At 46.2% G+C, this 24,354-nt stretch overlaps 1 protein-coding gene across 1 annotated transcript in view; it reads right to left on the reverse strand.

The window, feature by feature from the left end:
- Window positions 1–2,961: 2,961 nt before the first annotated feature.
- LOC103773405 (acetyl-CoA carboxylase-like) overlaps window positions 2,962–24,354 on the reverse strand; it is a gene marked incomplete at its 3' end in the record, with an annotated part of 30,020 nt that continues 8,627 nt past the window's right edge. Inside the window, exons 6-14 of the mRNA XM_008940772.1 lie at window positions 23,702–23,857; window positions 21,792–21,995; window positions 19,139–19,294; window positions 18,396–18,542; window positions 5,625–5,894; window positions 5,187–5,284; window positions 3,874–3,994; window positions 3,327–3,437; window positions 2,962–3,048 (exon numbers count right to left, since the gene is read on the reverse strand). Of these exons, the coding sequence (XP_008939020.1) occupies window positions 2,962–3,048; window positions 3,327–3,437; window positions 3,874–3,994; window positions 5,187–5,284; window positions 5,625–5,894; window positions 18,396–18,542; window positions 19,139–19,294; window positions 21,792–21,995; window positions 23,702–23,857 (1,350 nt within the window). The remainder of the gene's footprint in view (window positions 3,049–3,326; window positions 3,438–3,873; window positions 3,995–5,186; window positions 5,285–5,624; window positions 5,895–18,395; window positions 18,543–19,138; window positions 19,295–21,791; window positions 21,996–23,701; window positions 23,858–24,354) is intronic.

Genomic DNA, 24,354 nt, shown 5'->3' on the forward strand with positions numbered 1-24,354 from the left:
GCCTCCTGGCTTTTGATGTGCTGATACTTTGATGCAGTCAGGAGACGCGCATTATCATTATTTCAATTTGCAGGGGGGTCAGCGGGCTCGGCACAGGCTCAGGGAGAGGAATGAAATGTCATTTCCACCTCTCCACCCCCTGCTGAAAGGTGCCGGGGAAGACAAAAGGGGTGCGGGTGAAACGCAGCCCCCGCGCCCCACCACACAGCAGCACACCTTCTCCACAGCTCTCCCCCTCGCCTCCCGGGCTGGGCTAGAAACAAAGACAGCTTCATCAGGAGCAGAGGGAAACCTTGTGCAGCTCCTGGTCACCCCCCGACAGGCAACGGGGCTGAGAGAATCCTCCAACCTGCCCGGCAGCAGGTGCCTCCCCCTGGTGCGCTTCTCTACTTACAAAGCAGAGACACGGACGCAGCCAACAGCCAGCACGTGATCAGTCAACCTCCAGAACCAAACATCAGCTTCAGCTCAAAATGATATTGACCTTGAGCTCATCATCTAAGTTAAAGGCTACGGTTTGGTTTTGGCAGCTGGACCTTTCCCTCTACACCTAAATCCTCAGGCTGGTTTTACATAATAACAACGAACAAGACCAGCAACAGATTTGCTGGCACGTAATGTTTGTCACTGTCCCTCTCTGCTCCCCTGTAAATTAAAAAGGAATCCAGTATTTCACAAGGGGAAAAAAAAAAAACAACAACAAAAAACACACACAACAGAAAATCAAACAACTTTCCAGAGAAAGCCTCACTGATCACTGCCAGGCTGATATTCTCCACTGCTGCAGAAACATCTCTGCACTGCACATTCTCGTCTCACGGAGAGAAGACATTTTGAAGGCGACGTGTATGCAGACAAGAGGCTACACATAAGCTTTGTGCAGCATCCTTTATGGAAAACATTGTCCCCAATCTCTGACACCTAGCTGGGAAAAGCTAAAGGAATATTTGGATGCAATTGTGTGAGAAAACATTCACTTCCAACTATCCTGCAAGGTAGCAGTTTGCATTTATTTCTCTTTGTTTCACTCGTGATCTTTCCTCTAAGACCCTGCCAGTTGGAGGGGTGACCTTCTAATTCCCACAAAGTAAAGCACTGACTTTGCTGCCCAGGGCTCTTCTCATGATCTAATCCAAGGCTCACTTGCTCCACAGACAAAAACCACAACAGGTTTCCACCATGAGACCCTTCTGGAGCCTTATTCACACGAATGAACCAGAACACATCATATATCATGCCCAAATAGCCTCTGCATTCCTACAAGGGAAGACTTGGACTAATTGAGAGACCTAACTTCTAGGCAAAAAAAACCTCAAACTGCCCATCTGAATTCAAGGAACAAATGTTTAACAGTTTACACAGAAGAACAGGGAGACAGAGGGTAAGTCTGGAGCAGACACAACCTCCATGGCAGGGTGATGCAAATGCACCAGCATTCACCATTTGCTTCACACCCTCCTTGAGATCTCAGCTGGACTGAGCTTGATCATTTCAGGCTAGCATTGGACATCATTTTGCCACTTCTGGGATGCAGTTATAGCTGAATCCATTCAACAAGCTGTGGCCAGAACTGCAGGGACTGGAAAACGAAGATCATACAAGCTAGCAAGAAACATCACACAATATTCAGGTGAGAGTGGGAATTCCCAGTCTCCCACTACTCAAGAACAGGCAAACTTGTTGTTTGCTCTGGCCTTTGGTGTCTTACTGGGAAAGCTAGATAGGATGCAATAGATTCCTCCTTTCCTGACCTGTCAGCAGGCAGAGGTTCAGTGCCTATATAAAAACACACACCTCCAAAAGGAGCAGGGAAGAGAGAAAAGGACACATGGGAGTATTCAGCCCACTGAAATTCCTGGGACGGGATAAATCACCCCCAGAAAGCATCTCCTTCTGCTTACGCCTTCCAACAGATGTCAGGTGCTTAATTTAGACTAAATCCTTAATTTTTAAGTGCCTAAAATTCAGTGAGATTAATCTAGTCCTATAAAAACAAATGTTCACTACACCAGTAGAGAATGCAGTTAAACCTGGAAAGGAGAGAGAAGAGGAGGACTGAACAGACTGGCCCTGCCATCTGGGAAACTCTGCAGGGCCCCGATCCCCAACAAATGACAGCTGGAACCAGGCAACTTACTCCACTTCAGCAAGCACTAAACTGACTCAATTTCTTTTTAAAGGACGGATCTTCAAATGCCTCTTTTCCTTCCATTGATGCAGGTGTGTGTGATGTGTGTAAGAGATCTAACTGAGGGTGCTGCATCCTACAGTTGATAGGATCAATGCTTCATTTTCCGCAGAGCCCCCTTTATTCAGGGGAATAATTCAACGAGAGACTATTTTCCTTTTATCTCCCATTGTCAGGCAGGCGCTCCTTGAAACGCAGCTTGTGCTGAAGCACAACCACCCCAGGTGCTGGAGAGTGCCTGAGAACAAAGCTGCACGATGGGGAAGGGCACAGGCACCACACAATCCCAACTCCTGCCCAAACAAAGCCCTCACTGAGAGGGACAAGAGCCCAGTCGGCTGCGAGCCGTGTCTGCTCCACACAAGGAGCTGGAGGCTGCAGTATTAATAAGCTTGGGGCAGCAAGGGAGAAAAACCTGCCTCTGGTGGGGAGAAAAAAAAAATGAAGCACTGCTTTAGAAGCAAAAGCAGTAAGCTCTCTCACAGCCTGAGTTATTCTCTCTGTTCCCTCAGCTGAGATTGCCAGCAGGTCTGACCCCTTGAAAATCACCATCCACACGCTCCCCCAGTGCTAATGCAGTGCTGCAGATGGCTCCAAGTTCAGGGTGATTCTGGCCCATGTATTTTGAAACACGGTCTCACAGACCCTGCCCCCTCTATCACAGTACACAGGGAGTGGGAGAAGCTGCTGCCCAGTCAGTGAGCTCATCCACTCCTCCAGTTAGTCACTGCACACAGCCTGTGTTAAAGGCTGTTTCTCCTCCTTCCCTTCACCTGGTTCATGCTGGAGCCCTTAGATCTGCAGTTCTGCCCAGGTCTCCTGCCCACCTCCAGCCAGGACACCTGGAACAGCACCTCCAGCTGTCAATACAATGTTCTTGTCAAAAACCCCACGTGCACGGAAGGACTGCCTCCTGAGCAGAGACCAGAGACCAGGAACAAGCCTGCAAAGGCAGGAGAGTCTCACAGCTGCTGCCCTGGGTCTGCTCTCCTTGATCAGGAGGAGCCTGAGAAGGGAGAGAGGAAAAGGGATCAAACGCAGTGATGGGCATGTGGTGGCAGCTCCCCGAGTCTCCCAGAACTCACAGAAACACCAACTCAATTCACACAGCTCTGAAGACTGAAATACAAAGACTTGCCTTGTTGAGGGCTCCACAGCCAGTCAGGATTATGTGAGAGTTCTCCACCTGGATAGTCCTCTGACCCAGCCGCACAAGGTAAGCCCCAATCCCAATCGCCCGACACGTAACCTAAAAAAAAAGAAGAAAAAGAAGAAATCACATTGATTTCTGTCTTACCACACAGCCAAACTCTATCGATTCAAACATCTAGATAAAACCAGGCATGTTTTTATTACAAGGCTACAAAATCTACTCTCACTGCAAAAGTCCAGAATCTACTTTCTTTATAAAGCACAGCATCTGAACATATGTGTATTCTACCTTAAAAAAGAGAAGCAGTAACTTACAGACTGAGCAAACATGAAGCCAAATGATTGTTTTGTAAAAACAGTTTAATTTTAGTCTAAAAGGGACCCAGCCCTGTAATGGTGTCAGGAGCCTTGCTCAAAGCATACAGGAGCCAATTTACATGAACTCGAAGTCTGATCCCAGATGGATATCATTGCAAGATTTTTAGCTGAACCAGACAATACTATCTGAAGAATAGAAAGCAGTGGGGGATTACCAAGTTGATGGTGATAATGCTATCATAGGCTAAAGATGATTCTCCAGCAATCATGCCAGATCCTCTGAGGTTCTCTGTTCCAAGCCCGTCTTCCTTTCCGATAATATCTGTTATCTTATACCTGAGGGAGACACAGACAGCCTTTGAGTCACAAGGTCCAGTGATTTGCTGAATCAGTTTGCTACTAAGAAAATGAAAAGTGACTAAATATCATTAAAGCTCCAAAGAATAACCTGCATAAAAACCTGGCCAGGACCTGTACATGGGCTCACTCTGCAGCCGTGCTGAACACCATGGATAGTCCTGCATATGAGCAGCACTGCACAGAGGAAATGCCAAGGGAGAGGAATGCCCATGGAATGTGTTCTTCTGTTGCTCTCACAGGACGTGAGGAGCAGGCTGATTATAGAGAAAAGGGCAAGAAAGGAGGAGAATGCAGCCAAAAGGAAAAAGAAACAGAACAAGGGATTATAATGAAGCTCTTAATTTTTTCTTTACTTTCTCCTTTCATGCCTGTCTTCCCCAGCACTGTCCCTTCTTACTCAGCACTCTCAGATGGGCTTCTATCTTTTCCACTAGGCCCTTGCTAAGCAAAGTACTTGAGCATGTGCTTAAGTGCTTCACTGAAGAGAGCCTCCAGCTTCCCCAGCACATGTGTGGGCACACACACATCCCTGCACCCAGCACCACCCGTTTGTTCTGTCAGACCTCACCAGTCTGCAAACTAGGATTTTTTTTCCCCCTCTTTCTTTTTCTTTTTCTTCCTAAGCACACCCCTGTCCCTCTGGCCAGGAGCACCACTACAGCTGCAGCCTAGCTCTGAAAGCTTCTTTGCACCCCATTTTCAGATGTGCTACCTTTAGGATGTACCCTGGGGAGACCTGTGGAAAGCCACAGGCTATAAGGCAGTTCAGTACAACCACTGCAGCCCAGCCCTTCAAAATGCACTGAGGGCTCAGCCTTCACCCAGGAATTCTTTTATCCCTTCTACAAAATCTAGCAGAAAAGCCATTTTCAACATATAGACTGCAGGTCTTTGGGCAAGAATCATTGTCCTGGTCATTGAGTGTTTACTGCTGCAGGACCCCCAGTCATGACTGGCAGTAGGAGCCAACAGAGCACTACCTCAAACAAGGCACATCATGATACAACTCCTAACTCTCTTTCTGTGCCCTGGCCACACACAGCTGTGGCTTTCTACATACCTAGGTCCTAAAGAATGTCCTAGCTGAAAACAAGGCCATGACACACATCACCTTGTGTAGCCAAGGGTGAACAGAAACCTTTTCATTCCATTTTCATTCTGTGCTTACCTGGACTCTCCATTGTCCTCCACGTGTTCACAGTGAACCGAGTTCAGGGCACTAACTTTCTTATAGTCCTGAGGAGTCAGGTACAAGTATTTGTATCCCTGCAGGAAAAAACAGTTCATTCATCTCCTTCCCACCTGCAGTCCCTTCCCAATCCCCAATAACCACTTCCAGAATGAAAGGGTCAAGGAAGCAGAATTTAATTCCAGGTAATGATAAGAACATCCTCCTAACATGGGAGCTGCAGCTGAGGTCAGTGAAAGCTAGGGATGTTTACAACATTTAGCACTAACTCTGCCAGACTGTTAGGTCCAAAGTTCTCCTTGATATGGGATCTGGATGATTGGCATCCAAACGCTTACCCTCATCTCTCTGAAAAGCAGCAGTGTGAAAACAAGATCTTCTGTGAGCTCCTGCAGAGTTTCACCTGTGCCTCCTTACCTTGTACGGGTCATCTGGGTCCTCCCAAGCTACGTGGAACATGTGCCGAATCTCCTCAGCCAAACCAATCCTGGCTCCGCTGTTGGCAGCCACGTAGATGCGGGGGATGCCGTGTGTCCGAGCCAGCTCCGAGGCCCTCAGGAACAGCACGTCCTCCTGAGGCCCGAAGGAGCCGATCCGGTACGTGATGTCGTTGCCGATGACGATGATATCCCGGCCGTCCGGGTACTCGGGGGTCTTCAGAGTCATCTTCCAGGCCACCATCCCAATCTGCAATCACAGAGCAGACAACGACAAAACCTAAGTGCCTGTCTGACGGAGAATAAGCGGGAGACAGACACCATCCTATGATGATCGGAAAGCCTCGTTTATTGAAAATCAGAAGGTATTTTTTATATTGTTCTTAATTGGCTCATACATATTGCAAAAGTGAAGCTCCCCATTGGTTACAGATTACATGGCAACCCCTCTTATTTTTATCTTTTGTGTTTAGTCTTGCGGTTAGTAGTTCTTTATCTTAGTGTTCCAGTTCCTTTTACTCATCCTATTATCCTACAACAGTTGCACCCCAGGTTATCTTGACCTGGAGTTTGTTTTACTAAACTTCAACCAGCTGCACTTTATCATGTTCCTTTGCTGTTAGCCACTCTGTGGCTAAGCTCTCCACACCTGTCTTCCAGATTTGAGAAAGGGGAACCACACGGGGGCCATTTGTTTTCCTCAGGAACTCCAACAGCAGCAGCTCCGGCAGGCGCTGCCAGGGCTGGGCACAGCGGGCAGCACTCCGGCCTTCCCACACGCACTGGAGCACATCCCACATCCTCCACCTCTCTTCCCACCCTGCTCAGCAGCACGGGCCCTGCCTCTCCCCATCCAGGGGTTTGCCAGGGGCCCAGAACACCCTGCAGACACCACGCTCACAGGGTGCTGCGCTTGCTCCGTGTGCCAGAGTCCTGGGGTGAGGCTGGACGTGCTGCTGTGCAGGACTCCTGACCATCTGCTGTAGGCTGCCCAGACAGCACCCCAGAACCTCATCACCCTGCCCTCATTTTAATAACCCTTTTATTACATAACCACCTCCATAATTTTTTCTGTCCTTCCTTTCATTTCTTTGGCTCTCCCCTTTTTCCTTCCCAAATATTGCAGCAGTTTCTTTCCAAACCTGCCTCAATAAATAAAGCTTCTCTTTCTTTTTTTTTTTTTTTTTTTTTTTTTTTTCCTTTTTTTTATTTCCCCTGCATATTTTTCTTTTTAAAATCACCAGATGATCTCTTCTGGCCCATCTCATGAAGATCAGCAGCATCTGTCCCCTGCATCTCCCATCTCTCAGCTGCCGCCTATCACTGCGCTGAGGCACTGGCCATCCTGGAATGCCATTAACAGATGGAAATAGCAGCCTCCCTTGAAAGCCACATGCATCACCCAGTCCCCGCTTGCCCAAGGATCATAAGCTCTGAGTACACATTCCTCAAGCCGATTGCACATCCTCTGCAATCAGGAGGGCTGAAACTCTCATTGTGGAGACTCTGAATTCTGAACATGATGAACTAAAGCGGGAGGGGGAGAGGGGAGAAGCAGCAGATAGATATGTGCCATTTAATCCAAATCAAAATGGCACAATACACAGTTGAGATCCAATCAGCAGCTGCAATAAGATATGCCATAATAGGCTCATTAAAAAAATAAAAAGGCAGAGGAATTAATCAAAGGGTCATTGGAAGTAAAGCAGGCAGCAATCCAAAAATATTACGACCGGCTAGTGCGGATCCTTCCCGTGCACCTCCCCTCCCGAGAGCTGAGATTGCAAGTTAACAGAGTGATGAGGTTTCAGTTCCCCTTCTCCCTGGTCTCAGTTTCATCCGCTGCTGTTTTGACTGATACGTCGTAAGGGATTAATCTGTTTGCCTCTGAATAGTTGCAGATTTGCAGTTACATCTCAGCATCCAGCCGCAGTGTCTGGAGGAGAGAGCCGCCACAGCAGCTCCAGAGGCAGGGGCACAAACCCCTAAAAGTCAGTGGCACGCTTTGGTAAAACACCAGTGTGATTGTCCAGTTAAAGGGAAAAGTTGCAAGGCTGTAAAACAAGTGGATGCAGCCGTTGATCAGGCACAGAGGCCAAAAGTGTGTGCAGAGAGCAGGGGTCACACAGACAACCAGCCCAGGAGAGCAACCTCACACATCCCAAACCAACCCACACAGCCACAGGGGTTCCTTGGCCTGCTCCTCTACTGCTGGACTTCCACAGCAGAAAAAGTAAGAATAAAGGTGAAAAAAAGAGAAGCAAAGTAAGCTTTGTCCTTCTGAGCTGACTGTTGCAGGAAAAGAAATGCCAGGGGCTGGATATTGTGTCTCTGCTCTAGCTCTGAACTGTGGGCAAGCTTGCATTTCAAAAGAGCAGGTTAAAAAAGTCCACAAATCAAAGTGATGGGCTTCAAGATTAGCCTCTAAGAAATAAGGGATGTCCATCAATACCCTGTCACCCCCTGCAGCTCAGTTCTTTACCATAGCATAGAGGCTTTTTTAGTTTTCCTCTGCCATAGCTAAAATCCTTAAGTGGGCATTTACCAAATCTTTCTGATACCACCTCAGAAACCAGCTTTAGTTACTGACTAAGCCTGCAGGGAAAATGGGGTAAGAGTTTCTAAAACTGCACTGTAAACTTCCCCCAAACTAGCAAAGAAGTAACACTAATTTACTCTGATTTACAGAGTTTTGCCTAAGTAGTTGTTTCCTTACAGCTACACTGATCCCACCAGCCAGGACGACCCCAGGGAGCTTCAAGCACCATCAGATGAACATCAGCCACACGAGCAACAGGAGAAATGCTCAGGCTTTGTATTTGCTAAATACCTGTCACCGTGGCAAACTGCAGGGTAGAAACACATAAAGGCACTGCCAGAAACCTACACAATAACCCTAAACATGCTGCAAGTAAAATCCCAGCACCCTCAGCTCACGTGTGAGGCGGAGGTACTGACACTTGCTCCAGCACTTCAGGACTAGTGAGTGAGCTGAGTGAGTATCCAGGAGAGGTGCCACAGCCTCTCATCTATCAAAATGTTAAGAGATTTTCCCCACTTCTATCAGCTTGATGATTTTTGGCAGTATAGAAAACAGGCAAATTAAAAGCCCCAATTTAGAAAATTCAGGTTGTAACAGAAGTCTTGGAACCGCTCCCTAACCAGAGCTCCTGTTTCCTCTACTTGAATGAAATACCTTTTGTTAATGCTTGCCAGGAGAAACTAGCTGGCCAGGGCACAGTAAACACAAACTCTTGAATTATAGCTAGTAAATATGGGGCAACCATATGCAGTTTAAGGGAAGAAAAATTAAAGTGCACCATTTTAATAACTTGTGTGTCCTTCTGCCTCCCTAATAATGTTTTGTGCCATTTATCCAGTAATAAAAATCACAGGGCACAACTAAAATTATTTTTTTTTTGCTATGAACAATGTAGAATCTGTTTAAATTTTTGGGCAGTGGAGGATAGCTTCCTATTTCAGAAAAAAAAAAAAGGATATTTTTAAGTTAACGGCAGCACACCAAAAAAGGAGAGTTCACAGGTTAATTAGACAGGCTGAGCTAATCACCTAGGAGCACTGTCAGGACAATAATGGGTGATGGTAAGCAGCAGTGGCTTCCAAACGGGCTCTTAAGAGCCAGCACAGTTTGGCAAGTGCTTCTCCTGCCACAGCTCTATTCCCAGCACAGCCTGGAATGAAGAAGAGAAGGAGGAAAAAATAAAAGCAGGAACCATCTTATTTAACTGTTTTTATGTTGGCAAAATGATTTGTGCCACAGTATTTCCATAAGAAGTGGAACCATTATTCTCCTGTAGGAAGACATTTGGTTTGAAAAGTATCACTGGACAGAACGTGGAAATCAAACCAGATGAATTATTCACAACCTCCGATCAGAAGTGATCATTATTTCTGATGTTCCAAACTGTGATTAGGATTCAGTGCTCAGATGTCATTTGCTCCCTGAATAGCACCAGCAATGCAGAACGCACACGCATCACACACAAGTTTTAGATATATAATTTTATACACACCTTCTCCTGCTAGATCCTTGGCTTAATGCAACCATTAAGAGCCCGTAAAGCCAGGGCATTAACTGACGCTCCTTTTCATGGCGCTCATAAACGCCGTTAGTTTGACACACAGTGTCAACACTAATCATGGCCTAAAATTAACACCAAAATTGACTTCAACATTAATTGTGCTATCGATGTGAGCAGTAATACACACACTGATGCAGTTACAAATTGACTGCTAGTGGCAGCCGGAGCTGTTGACAACAGGCACCGAGGGGAATGGGGAGGAAGCCGATCCCAGGCTGGCTCCTGGAAGCAGGGCAGGCTCCCAGCAAAGGGAAGCCAGCACCAACCCTGGCTGCTGCTCAGGCAGAGGGAGCTCCCAGCTCTCGTTCCAGCAGGATCTGTAATTCCTGGAGAAGAGCAGCTGACAGAAAATCTGATGTAAACAAGAACAGCTTATTATTTGACAACATCTGCGCTTGAGCCATGCCAATTGTGTGGGGTTTATTCTGCTTCCCACACAGCAGGGATGATGCCTGTGTCTAGGTACTTCACACCATCCTTCATTTTATTGATTTATGTCCACTTTTGGAAGCCTGACTCTAGGCTCAGTATCTCTAAGTAGGACAACTGACCTCATGGAACCCTGACAACAATTTGGCCTTGTTCACATCCCGTTGCATCTGTATCAGATGCAGGTTTTAGATGTGAAAGACACATATAAAATCTGAATACATTTGCACCTCAGTATTTATTACACACAGAAGTTGCAGTGAGAAAGGAAATGCAACAGTTGTAGCAGTCAGCACATGAGCACTGGCCATGCTAAAGCTGACCATGAATGAAAGCACATCTCCCCCCTGCTGTGCACGGACATTCTGACACCCTTGAACCAGGGAACACGAGCTCCATTCCCCCCTCACCACCTCTGTCTGCTCTGGAGTAAACCAGTGTCCACTGGCCCCAGGATGCTGAATCCCTCTGCTGCCCAGCCACAGACAAGCTGGGTTTTAGAAAGGGAACAAAGACATCCCTGGAAGTTTTACTTGATGCAGCAATTTTGGTGTTTCATCATTCAGATTGATGCTGAGGACTTCAGACCTAAAAGAGAGACTCTGCACTTACACTGGGACCTAAAGCTGTAGAATTTTTGCCTTCAGCATGAAGTAACTCACAGGAAAAGGACACGATGCACGTGGCTTGCTAGAGGCAGCCAGACACCACACCTTGACAAGGGTGGAGTGCCAAACCCCAGGATTCCTTCACTCTCCTCTTGGCTCTGGCAAAGGTACCAGCAGTGCTGAGAGCAGCGGCCGCAGGCGGCACAGCCAGGCACACGTTGGCACAGCTCTCCCCAGCAGCAGGCAGCCTGGGCTGAGAGCTGGGGAGACATGGGGCCAGGACCAGACCTGACAGAGGCCTGGCTCAGGAGAAGGTGCCGTGCAGCACGGTGCATGGGGGAGATGGAAATTCCTGCTGTCGTGGCTCCTCGGGCACTCGGAGGGCAAACCAGGACACGAACCAGCCAAAGGCTGGTGGATGCTCAGGGAAAGCCCATGGACACTGACAGCACCAAAAGGAAAGCTCAAAAAACCCCACTGAAGACAGCATAAAATTAGCTTTTACCACACACACATCTGTGTTGCAAGGGATGAGGCTTGTGCAGTGTCTCTAGGGGACAGCAAAAGGCATAATGCTGAACAAAACCCAAATTCTCTGGCAAATTCTCAGTTCCTGCTGCAAGCCCACAAAATCCACTGTGAGCAACGCTGCCAGCTTCTTCACCAAAACAAAAGCATTTCTGGTGAAGCTTTCCAAATTAAATAATATCTCCCTAGGCAGAGGGTAAGGCTTGAAAACTTCAGCTGTATCACAGAGAACAGCAGACAGTCTTTATTAGGAGCTTCCTGTAGGCAAGAACTTTGTCTACAGTACCCATATTATCCATACACCCATGTTCAAACGTATTTATCAAAATACAGAATAAAACTCTTTGTCCCACCACTTATATCCCTGATCTAGTAATGCTTGTATTTGAGGATTTCAAAATCCTTCTCTCTGGCTCTGGCTTCTTTTTGGCAACTAGATTTGGGTGCTCATTGTTTTCAGCATCCTCTGACAGCTTCACCCGTGATGGGTGAAGGCATTTCCTGCCCAAGACTTTAATTGTCATAAAGCATTAACAAATACCACAAACATCTATTGAGGAGTGTGAACATTGGATATTTGTGAATATCAAATATATGTGAATATTTGATATAAGTCAGAATGACAAGAAAGGTAACAAAATTAAAATTCTGGATTTGTTTGATGACATTATGAAATTCAAGAGTCATTATCAGCATATATATATAAAGGTATTTATTTATAACCTTCCAAAAATTAATCTTTGAAATAATCATGGTAAATTCTAACTCAAAGGTATATGCTAGAGGCTTATCACCCCTGGTTGTCTAAAGAAAACCTTTTCAAACCTTGAACTTGTAGCACTGCTATAGCATACATGTGTCTTTTCAAAAACCAGGCCATGGGAGAGCCTGTGCCTACAGCACTGTGAGAAACAGCACACTGAAGAGACTGATCTGCAGGAATATTAACCCTTCAAACAATTCCAGGGACTACAGAGTACTCCTGCTTAACTCTACGGCCACTCTCCAGCTAAGGAGATGCTCCAGGTACACGATGACATGCATCCCAACTCTAATAGTGTTCAGAAGACCCCCCCCAAACCACTCCCACCCTCCCATGCACACATCTGCTTCTCTTAAAGTCACATTAAATAATCTAGGCACATAAGTAAAGAAAAAAAAAAATCAGCTTTCAGTGATGCTACAGGGACCCTCTTTTAATTTGTATTCTACTCCACTTGACACAAGACATTCCACCTTTTACTAAAAATAACACTTCCCAGTCCATGAGGAAGAGGTGCTCAGTCCTGATCCCCACCCCCACGTCTCGCTGTGCCCTCCGAGCATCTCACTGCTAGGGGCTGAAATGATTCTCCTACAGGAGGATCACCTTCTGAAATTGCATCGTGGGTACTTCACATGAGGAGACACCACTTGCTGTGCAGCACAAATGGTTGTCCAGCTTCCCTGTTATTTAAACCCAGCCCTACTGCCAGCAGAGCCTGGAGGTCAGGATTGTTCCTAAAAACTCATCAAGACGAAGGGCTGGGAAACCCAAAGAGAAACAACTGATTTTACAATATCTCTGGAAAATTTTCTGATTTCTGGGATTTTTCTCTCTCTGGGAAATGGTCACTAGTTAGTGCTGGGGCACTGATAGTCTCCTTCACCTTCATGTGGCTTCCCTGGCTTTGCCAGCACCCTTCTCTGCTTCTTCTCCAGTCCTTACCACCTGCCTTAAGCAGCCCAGTGGATATTTTAATACCCTGTGCCTGTCATAAAATGCAGGAACACGGGTTGACAAAGCAGAACATGCAGCTCAACTATTAAGCTCTGCTTGTATAAAATTCATTAGCTACACCTTTCAGCCCCAGGCAATCCAGGGAGCTGCCCAAGCAGAGTTCCAGCAGCCCTCTGCCCACTGCCTCCTGAGTTTCACCTGGCCAAACCTGCCCACCTTCCCCAGGAAGGGTGCTTCAGCTCCAGCTAACAGCTCCCACCATGGATTATTTCTGATCCTCACGCTACTGAGAAGGAAAAACTGTGACATCTAGTGCCAACAGGGAAAATGACACGTTTCACATGGACACTGCACGAGCTGGAGGTGAAGGGCAGTGTGGGGTGTTGCTGCTGGGCTCCTCACACTCACTTTCTCCTTCTCCTTGCAGATTGTGGTTGGTGCCATCCTACTGCCAGAGAATCATGGTACATTGTAGTCAAAAAAACAAAGTGCTATAGAAAAACACCAAAATGCCCAGCTCAGGAATGACAAGCAATATATTGAGTTCTCCAAGGCTGAGGGAATTACCTTTTCACACTAAGATTTCAGCTAATATGCTAATCTTCAGAACAAAGCAGTCTTCAAGGGGCATTTGAAGAGGGTGTCACTACATTACAGGTCATGTCTTCAGCAGGGCTACAGCAGCCAGCACGTTTTTAAATATCATGTGAGTTGCCATATGGTTCTGAACTCCAGCCCTGTTCACCTCAACAGATTCACACCATTTCTGGCTCTTGCAGAGAGCCCCCCAGTTTGGCATAGCCACATAAGCACAGAGCAACCCCAGAGGCTTAGACAACAGGCAGGACAGAGGGGAGCTGCTGGGGCAAAAGAGGACAACATCAGCTCCTCTCACCCTGCCAAAGAGGGTGAGGTGCTGCAGACTTCAAACCCAGTCCTCCCAGTGTTAGTTTGGAAAGTTCCAAACACCCCTCTGCCCCACATGCACAGTGAAGATCTCAGCCAGAAACACCAAAGATTGTGCCACTGAAAAGAAAAGGCTTCTACTGATACACACACACAGGCTGTGGTATGAACTTGAAATTTTCTTCTTAAGGATATTTTAGAGTAAAATGCATAAGATTACAAATAACTACAAGTGGATTTTTTTCCTCCCACCTATATAAACTCTGTGCATTTCAATGGTTTGTGTCTATCTCAAGGGTCAGGCTGAAGTCAGGCTGAGCATCCCCCTCTGGTGCTTAGTTCTTGATATGCTCACAGCTGTACAATAAATTATACCCCATTTGCCCCAAAGTCTATGCAGTCTTTACTCAGGAGCATTAGAAGGGAGCTATTGACTGGTGTTTGATTTTGCTGATAAAATACTCTTCTTCAGCTCCCTCCTGTACCTCCTGGCTCTGAGGATTACATACAGACTCTTCTCAACTTTTTAGTGTGGCACATTCAGTCTTGTCAAGGCTTACTGAAGGTCTGCAGTAGCAGACAGAGCTCATCAGAGCAGTCTCACACGAGCAGAGGTGTCAAAGCAGCCAGCCTAGGAATAGAGACCACTCAAAAAAAACCCCAAAACCCAAAACAAACAGTCACTATAGACCAGGACCCAGTTCACAAGCTTAAGAGGAAGGACCCAGAGCAGAAACCATCCAGTAGAAAGCTCCAGGCAACATCCAGGATTCTGTCTGCAGTCCAGAGGAAGAGCAGATGCCCTCCAGGAAGAACTGGCTGCACTGGGTGGACAAGAGGCTGGAAAAAGGCCCTTGTCAGAGAGGTCTCCTGCACTCCAAGAGTGGGCTGCAGGGCCAGCAACACTGCAGGCTCCCTCACGTGGCTGTGAGAAGCCAGGAGCCTCTGCTCAGGAGCAAGCACTGTCTAGGAACACACAGCAAGTTGTATTTTCACGGTCCATTAAGTCTTTGGCTGCTTTGTTGAGACTCCAGCAAAGAGATAATTACTGGCAAATAAGGTGGTGGGCTACGTGAAGTGGTCACAAGCTAAGCAGAGAAAAAAAACCCTCTTGTATTGTGGAAGTTCTCAAGAACTCCTATTTCACATATTTTCCTGAAAATGTAGCCAGCTTAGTCCAGATTGCTGTTTGCAGACTCCAAGAGGACAAGAGAAACTCAGCATCGAGCTCCTGCTCTGCCCTGTATCAGAGCAGGGATTGCAGCTTCTGCTGTTGACATGCAGCTGAACTCACTGACCACAGATCTCCTGGATTTTATGCTGGTTTCTCTATTTCACCTGCTAGCTAAAACAATTAGGGCACACAGCTCAGCTGAATGCTCTAAGAGGAAGTGCATCTTGACCCCTTTTCACATAGAAAAAACCTAATTGTTCATACTGTGGAGCAGAGCTCCAAGAGGAAAGACAAGCCCTGCCTCAGCACAGCCAGTCCCAGCAGGGCGAGGCACTGACCTGCAGTGGGGGAATGGCCCCTGGGCTGGGATCTCTGACCTAAACTGAGCAGAGCAGTGACAGGAACCTAAATGCACTAAACAGCAGCTATGTTCACCACAACCAGAAGTTTTCAACAGAAATTTCCTCTTTGGCAAAAACCAATAATCTCTCAAAAGACTTTAGATTCAGAAAATCAGCAACTGTCATTGGGAACAAAGGGGGAAGTTTTTTTTTAAATCATATTTACTTGGCAAGTCCTCCCAAGCACTCCTGTCTGTCAGCTCCCTGGGGGACAGACTCCACCAGCACTGACGCACCAGCACTGACCATCAAGACTGGGGGAATGCTGTGTAACAATATCCAGCATTTATTTAGCAACTACAAAGACTCTATCCTCATGACACCCCAAGACAGTCCCATCTGATGAGGACATGAACAAACTACAGTGGTGAAAGCTTTGACTCAGGCTACCAAGCCAGCCACTGCAAAGCTTGGCAACTCAACTTCCCTGCTGCACCCTTTTCTTGAGGGATCATCTCCCTCTGACATGATTCTCAGTGCATGGGCTTCTGGCATTCTGAAGTCAAACACATCTATCTGAGGACAAAACTCTTCCCTAACAAATCCAGACAAGTTTGGAGAGCCAGGGAAGTGTGCCAGATTTTGAGAACAGCTCACCATCGTATGATATGGAAGAAGCACTGAACCAATTAATATTTTCTCCTGCTCCTTGTGGCTTGTCTCCTCTTCCTGTGCAATACTCCCAGCTACTGCCACAGAGATGGATTACCCCAAGGATCTTTGCTTCCTGGCAGATAAGATGCTGTATTTCTCTGCCCAGATGCTATGCAGACTGATTCTCAAAAAAAGCAGAATGGATCCACTTAGAGCCCTTAACAAAGGCAAGGCTTATGCTCTGAATTTCTCGAGCATCCTGTCTCTCCCTTCTCCACCCCTGCAGCCACTGTCTGTGGAAAGAGAAACTTGACCACGCACGTTTGGGAGAATTTGTTTCCTCAGCTGAACAGAATTAAACCATGAAAGCCTAAAGTCAGCTCCCCCAGATAAAGGAAGAGCAGCAACGAGGGATGAGTCTGCTCAGCAGCTTGTCACCTCCTGAATGTCACCCATCCTTCAGGAGCTGCTGGAGCCTCCTCCCCAGCCCGTCTGCTCTCACCACTCAATGAGCGCTATTGTGCGCCCTGCCAATTGGTAACAGAATTCAATCCCAAAGCCTCCAACCTCATTCCAGCTGCAAATGGTCCTACAGCCACCCATCCAGCTGCCCACAGCCAGGCTGGCAGTTCCACCCCAGGAGCTGGAGCTGCAGCCTGCCCAGGGTGGCACAGAGCACGTCCCCGGGGTGACACCGAGCCCTGGCTGGGATCTCACCCCTGCCACCAGCAGCCTCACCTCACTTCTGGGAAGTCGTTAAAAGGCAGGTTAGAGTCTGCCACAGATCTCCACAAGAAGCAATCTTCAGCACCCAGACTGAAAAACAAATTCAGGGGAATATCATGTTTTCCCCCTTTTACCTCATTTTCCAGTGAGAGCCCCTGGGTGTAACAGCCACAGAGGCAGGGCCTGAACCCATGCACTAGGTAACAACACGATGCACATCACAACAACCCTGTAATTTCTTTACAGATTGAGCACAACTAAGACTACCAAGGGTTAAAAAAAACCTCCTAATTTTTTTTTGGTGGTCTTTGGGTACAGAATCCCTTATAATAAGACTATTTGTATTCATACTGGCAGAGTAAACACTACATGTTCATGCCCAGGCAGCTCTGTGCTTGTAATTTCAGCAAGAACAGAGCTACGTCCCTGAGGGACTTTGCTATTTCCCCAGCCACCATCCACTCAAACGCTGAATGAGAGCAGAGAAAGAGAGAAAGATGATGGCATAAGCCTCCACAGAACCACAGCCTCAGCTTTCACTGAGAACGCAGGGAACAGCTCATTTCAGGTTTAATTATACTAGTTAAAACATTTCTCCTGTAGGCCAACAAAAGACAAGGACACAGGGCTCCCATAGCCACCATTTACTGATTAGGTTCCATTTGAAAACATCATTTGCAAAATCTTCCCCTGACAAGATACATGCAGTAAATAGTGACGAAATCCCCTATTTCCTTTCATCACTGTAATTGGATGGTTTTGTACAGAGCTTTTCCAAACCCTAAGTTAGAGAACTAGTAAAAGGACATTGCTAGTGCAGTGAAAAAAAGAAAAAATTAATTATATCACCACATTGAACTGTTCAAATTTAAATTACTGTAGGAATGCTCACTCACCAAATCCCAACCTAGCCTAGGCAAAAAACCAAACCAAACCCCACACCTACTAGTCAGCTTTATTCTCCAGTCACTTCAATGCTGCAGTCCTTGTGTGGCTAACGTAACACACCAGGAAAAGCCACCACACCAGTTCAGCTTTCTCCTGCCTGAGTAACTCTAGCATCCTGACAGCATTTCCAGGTCGTTAGACTCGAGTAAATCCTTCACTAGAGGGGGATGTTGCACACACCTTGCCAGCCTGCTGCACACACACTGCCTGTATTTCAATGGAAAGCATAAAATTGGTTTTTCAGGGTTTTTTTTAAGCAAATGAAAACATTTCTATTTAGTCTTGTAAAACATATTTTGCTCAAATACAAACCCCAGCTACCTGGAATAGCTGAATGAGCACTTTTTAATTATGAAGGGAAAACCGCACAGGCACAGGTTGGAAATGGAATCATCATTTACTAGGGAGGTTAAAATACCCATTGTAGGGAAGGTATTAATTTTTAATGAAACAAAAATCCCATTTTCAAGAGAGAGATTTCATCTGTGAAAGACCGAATGAATAGATTTTGTGCCTGGCTGGTAAATTTTCATTACAATTGTCAAACCTAGTCCAAAACAGAATGCACCGCAGGACATGGGAAGAAAAGTAGCATTAAAGAAAGTGTAACTTGCCTCATTTCCTCCTGGCAGCCTGTTCATGTGCACGAGCTGGCCCTGATCATCCAGCACCAACTCGGTGTACGTCAGGATGTCGGAAGGCAGCGGTGGTGTTGGCAGGAATGCATGTTCATTCATAGACTCCCAGAGCTTAATCAAAGACTAGATGATGGAAAGAGACATTCTTGTTAAGAACACCATCTGCAAATATTTTTACTCAATCCATTGTGACTTAATACTCAAAGACAGAACACTCTGAAATATCCCTCTTGACTGACTGGCAATATTCAGTCAGTATCATTTACTTTGGAATTTAAACCATGAAACACAGTTTCACCCAAAGTAGTGCTATTCAAATTATGTGATCCAGGATAAAGCCCAGCAAACCAGATGCACACTAAATTCTGCAACTCATTCACCTATCCAGTGAGGTATGAGTCCATTCCTAGGAACTATCACCCCTGCACTGCCTAACCCTCTAGGAAGGTCAGATAACAGGGTGGGAGAACACAGAGACACAAACAAGAACTGGAAGATGGTTCACATTTCAGCTTCTCCCATCTGACTCACTAATGGAACTACAGCAGCAGTGTCTCTAGAGTCCTAATTTCTTCCAAAGTAGCCTCAATCCATAGCTGTACAGGCCCTGCAGAATCTCTGTCACCCACTCTAGGCCACTTGTTTCCTTGTCAAGCAAGGACAAAAACTGATAGAAGTGTTTTGCAGGTGTAAAATTTTAAGTCAACCGACCCACTTACCTGCCGAAACATCTCAGGAATGTCGTAGACATATGATGTTCCTAAAGACTGTGCCTGGAACCTCTTGGACTGCAGCAGGTCTTTGGTCACATACGGGGTATTGATCAGCATCCCATGAAGTGGTCCCTGTTTATCCCCATACGCCTGGAACATAATCTGCAGCACAAAACACGACCAGTTACTGCTTAATCCATAGGCACATCTCATTCAGATTTTACCAAAAATCATGGGGACATTCCAGACTGATGAGGCTTGTCTCTGCTCTCTACAAGCACATTCACACTCGTGTATCCTGTAACCCTCGTGCTTCATCACCCGTTACTGCCCTTTGGAGACAGAGCCGGACCATTACCGCACGGATCTGAGTATCACTGACTTATTGCCACATCACAGCAGGAAGCAAAGCCACATCCCCACAGAAAAAAAGCCTGTGACTTAGATGACTTCACGTTCCCCAGTATTTCCCCTGACGCCGTACCTGTGCCGATGGATTGTGAGAGCTGGGAGCAAGAGGAGAGCTCTGTTATTTATGCAGCCGAGCAGCGCGCTATCCGCGTCTCCACTGACTGATCATGGAAGCTAGGTCAAGACTTGCATATGTCATTTGGCTTGAAGTTTTGATATTATAAGTTTAAAAGATTTTCCCAGAGCAGCAACATGAATTACCAGCTGCCATGCTTCATGGCACTATATATTCTGCTCAGCCAGGACTGGGAAGGAAATCTATTTCAACGGAGGAACGGGAGGAGCGCTGCTTAACCGGGCAGCCCGGCACAGCCACTGCTCCACGGAGACGTGCCTGCAGAGCCAGCACCACTGGGCTGTTCTTAACAGCAGATCTGTTTCTAATTGAAGACAGATTAATTGAAGCACTCCACTAAAGAAAAAAAAAAAATCAGTAAGTAAAGCCTAGTTTGGGTTTTAGACTAAAAATAGGAGTTCACGCTCTCTTCAGTCTTCAAAACCGTCGCTTAGTTCAATGGGAAAATATTTATTCAGTGGCCCAATTCTCTTTAAATCTCTGGAAAGCTTCAGAGAAACAGGAGAAACCTGTGCTGAGTATCACCAGTCACTACCACAGAATCTGTGAAACAAGAGATCAGAGTCCTGTTCTCATGATGAATCTATTCTTCCACTCTTCAGAAGTCACAGAGTGCCCAGCACCAGTACATCTGTAATGTTTCAATTCTTTTAAAGGAATTCTCTAAGTTCAAAATATCCCTTTGAAAACACAGGAAAAAATACAGAGATCTGAACCCATCCTATAAACCTCTCTCATGAGGAGGCAGATTTATCAGTTTCTTAAAAAACTAACACCTTCAAGCTTTGTAAGGCAAATCTTCCTCCCAGCTACTCAAAGAGTTGATTGAAATAAAGCCTATCTGTGTGATTTTACTAGAATCAGGTTTAATATCCTGGGGAGAAAAATTACATTTAAAAAAAGAAAAAAACAAAACATTGGAAAAGTTGCTAAAAGCCATATGCACACAAGTTCATTCCCCTGGCTTTAAAAAGTAAAGCTCATCAGAGACCGAGTTGAAGTGGAAAGGTGACCTTCACAAATGACTAACAAAACCCAGGTGTTAAGCGCAGCTACTGGAGAGCATTAAAATGTTCTTTTCCTCCCTCATCTCTCCTCAAAGGCAGGAATGAAGTAAAACATACAGACACTATCTGCCCTAGGATCTCCAGGACTGGAGGGACTGAACGACCAGGCAGCTCGCTGGAAAAATGTAAATGGGGAAGAGGGGGAGAAAAGGTGACTCAGCACTTTGCTTTCCACACCAACAGTGCCCAAGTGATTTATTCTGCTGCTACTACTGCATGGCAGAGAGATCATTACAAAGGGAGATGCAAACATTTCTGTATTTAAATATTTTCCATGCATCCTATGCTCCATGTATTTTAGCATATGTAGCTATTTCAGTTAACCACACTATTCCTGTGCTGTGAAAAGCTGAAATTCCAGAATAGCCACAACCATTACAGAAGAGCCCATTATGCTTCATAAAAATGATATAAAAGCACCTTCAGTAATTTTATATCATCCTACTCAGGTCATTCCCTGTATCTTTAGAATTTAAAATGTTAAGTTCACAGATTTTCTCTATCTACTCAGAGAAATGTGTAATTAATATTACTTTTTATCATGACCTAGAGGATGAGGACCAACAATGATTACTTTCCTATTACTTTGCACTGTGCCACAGAGGAAAACATGTACAAATGATGGAAGGTGCACACAAACCAATTAGTGTTTTTACACCACAGATCCCATTTTACACAAGGTATTTGACCTGCAGAGTTTATCTTTATGCCCTTCTTCCCTTGGCAAAGTGGAATGGCAGCTTTGTATTCCCTGAAAACCCTGCAAACCACAGGAGAGCTGCGCCGGGCAGGGCGTGCCCCCCTCTGATCTGCTGGGCACACCCTGGAGCCACGTGGCACCGTACCTGTGCTGTCCTGGGGTCTGTCACTTCTTTGTAGAGGCTGATGTCCAGGTAGTAGCCCGACTCGTTGGTGAGGAAGAGGCGGATGGGGATGGCCTTGCCCGTGGGCGTCAGGCGGATGTTGATCTCAGGAGAGCTGCGCCGGGCAGGGCGTGCCCCCCTCTGATCTGCTGGGCACACCCTGGAGCCACGTGGCACCGTACCTGTGCTGTCCTGGGGTCTGTCACTTCTTTGTAGAGGCTGATGTCCAGGTAGTAGCCCGACTCGTTGGTGAGGAAGAGGCGGATGGGGATGGCCTTGCCCGTGGGCGTCAGGCGGATGTTGATCTTCAGCTCGGCCTGCAGGACGCGCAGCTTCCACAGCCGGCTCCCGTAGCGCATCACCATGGACCTCACCGACTCCTCGATCTCAACACACACCACAGGCATTCCCCTCACCCCTCTGGACACACCCAGCCCCTGGCCACCCTCCAACCCTCCCGCTCAGAGGGGCACCCCCACGTTCAGAGGGAGCATCACGGAGCAGGAGAGGCAGAAGCGCCGAAGGGCAGCACGCGCCCGGTGCTGTCCTGGGCTCTCGGTGGCCTCTCTGTCCTCACCCCAACGAGCCTTGGGAGAGGAGCTGAACTCAACCTGGGCACTACTGAGGTAGCTGGATGGCACTGGGCTCCCATCCCTGTTTCCCCATGGCACATCATGCCCCAGCAAGGTGCAGCGTGCCCACCGCTCCCCCCCAGCTGCCTCCCCTCCCGCGGGCAGGGCTCGTGGTCAAGAACCACAGAACCTGGGGAAGCCAAATCCTTGACAAACAGTTTTGTAGCACTTCTCTGCACAATGATCATGTTTCACTGTGCACGTGGCACCGTGCTCTAAATCAGCAAAGCAATTACTGCTCAGAGCTTGGCCTTCTGCTGTTCTATTAAACTTTATAATATACTACTGTTGGCAAATAGCGCATATTAAAAGAGGGCAATTTATAGGCTGGTTTTAACATTCTTTCAAAAAATAAAAAGTCTCTTTTCCACAGCAGCTCAGGGAAAAGTCATGGTGCCCATCTGAAGGCAGCCTAACTTCCTGGGGCTGAATATCCCAGATTCTCCTGAACTTCCTGGGAACTACAGATTTTGGATTTATTCAAAAGCGATTTAACCCACCAATTTTTAATCATGATTTAAAAGTCAGCAAGCAAGAGAAACTTATTTTGATAACCAATTCATCCTTTTAAACTTTCAGCTATTCTCATATGGAAAGGTCAGCTCTCATCCTTTGGTAACCATGAACAGAATGTTGATTTCCAACTAAATGCAGCCTTTATACTTTATTTGGCACATTCTTTTTGGTGGTCCTGCTAACCAGAAACATGCTTTATGCCTAAACACTTTCTTTTATGTATCTACAAAGTTTAATGTTAATTTATTTATAATATTGATCTCTGTGGTTTTGTATCAGAGAATGAAAATGAGGCACTTCTTTTTGTAGCTGAATTTACAAATTCTTTTTAAGTTCATTATTTATCGCCCATTTTATTTGGATACAATCTGGACTTCTGTAACAAACAGAAAAGCATTTAAAGTTATTTCTTCTTAGAATTATCTCAACTAGACAACGAAAAAGAAGTTTAGTTTCAATACAAAACATATTTTTAAATACACTGTTCCTTAGTTTACACAGAGGAAGTGAGTTGCATGGCCTGAAGCACAGCCTTACTCCACCAAAAACAGGAGCTCTGCTAGTTCTGAAATCTTACATTTAATATTCATAGATTGGAAGAAAACCCAAAGCTTTCTTCCTTCCTCACTGGCAAACAGGTTCCAAACAAGAAGCAAGTCAATTCCTTGCCAAAAGTAGCTAGAATAAGTAGTACTCTCTCTGCTTTTGAAGAGCCATTGGTTTAGCAGCTCAACAAGCCATCTTTAGTTAGTGACATCCATTAGTTATGTGACTCCCCTTTCTTTACTGAAAAGCAGAACTCCAGTACTTGTGGACTAATTAAACTGACCTCCAAGTTACCCCTTCTAATACTGGTCCCCAGTTTCTCATGCTTTCTGTTATAAAACCACTAGTAGACACTGCATGGCTGGTTGATTCCCTGTGAGCTAGGGAAGAGACCATACCTTAGATGGGTCCATGATGACAGTAGGCACGAAGTTCAGGAAGATGTGGTTGCAGTCAGTGCGCACGTTGGTGTTATTAAACGCCACCTCCAACTCATCCATGGCTTCCAGAAGCAATCTCTCTCCCTCATTTTGCAGGTACTCAAAGGAGGCTTCCTGCCAGACACCGTCAATAAATAATTTGCTTTCTACTCAAAAATCACAGCCCAAGAACACAGTGTTTGAAAAACTGCAAAAGGACTTGACTGAGAAAATAGGTTACATTAGTTTTAGTAGGATGTGCAACCCTGGAATGGATCCATCACAACCCTGGAGCCAGGGCTCCCACTGCCTGGATGCACATACCTGGCTGGCTTCAGCCTTCCTCCAGGTTAGCATAAATCCCAAACCAGCCAGGGCAAATCCATCAGGCCACACCAGCAGTGCCTGTGATCTATACTCCTTCAATAATAAACTTCAGCCATGGTCACTGGGTTTTGGCTGATGTTCCCGTTATCCTCTCTTCCTCTTCACCTGCCCACCTGCCTCATTTTGCTTTAAGAATCAGGATGGGAAAATCCAAGTAATCTTGCTCTTCTTGGAGGCTGGATTAGACAGTTCTTAAAAGTCCCTTCCAACCCAAATCCCTCTGTGAGTACTGCAGTAGTGCAGGA

The sequence above is a fragment of the Merops nubicus genome, unplaced genomic scaffold, assembly GCF_000691845.1.
Source record: "Merops nubicus isolate BGI_N331 unplaced genomic scaffold, ASM69184v1 scaffold4835, whole genome shotgun sequence".
NCBI classification, from domain to species: domain Eukaryota; kingdom Metazoa; phylum Chordata; class Aves; order Coraciiformes; family Meropidae; genus Merops; species Merops nubicus.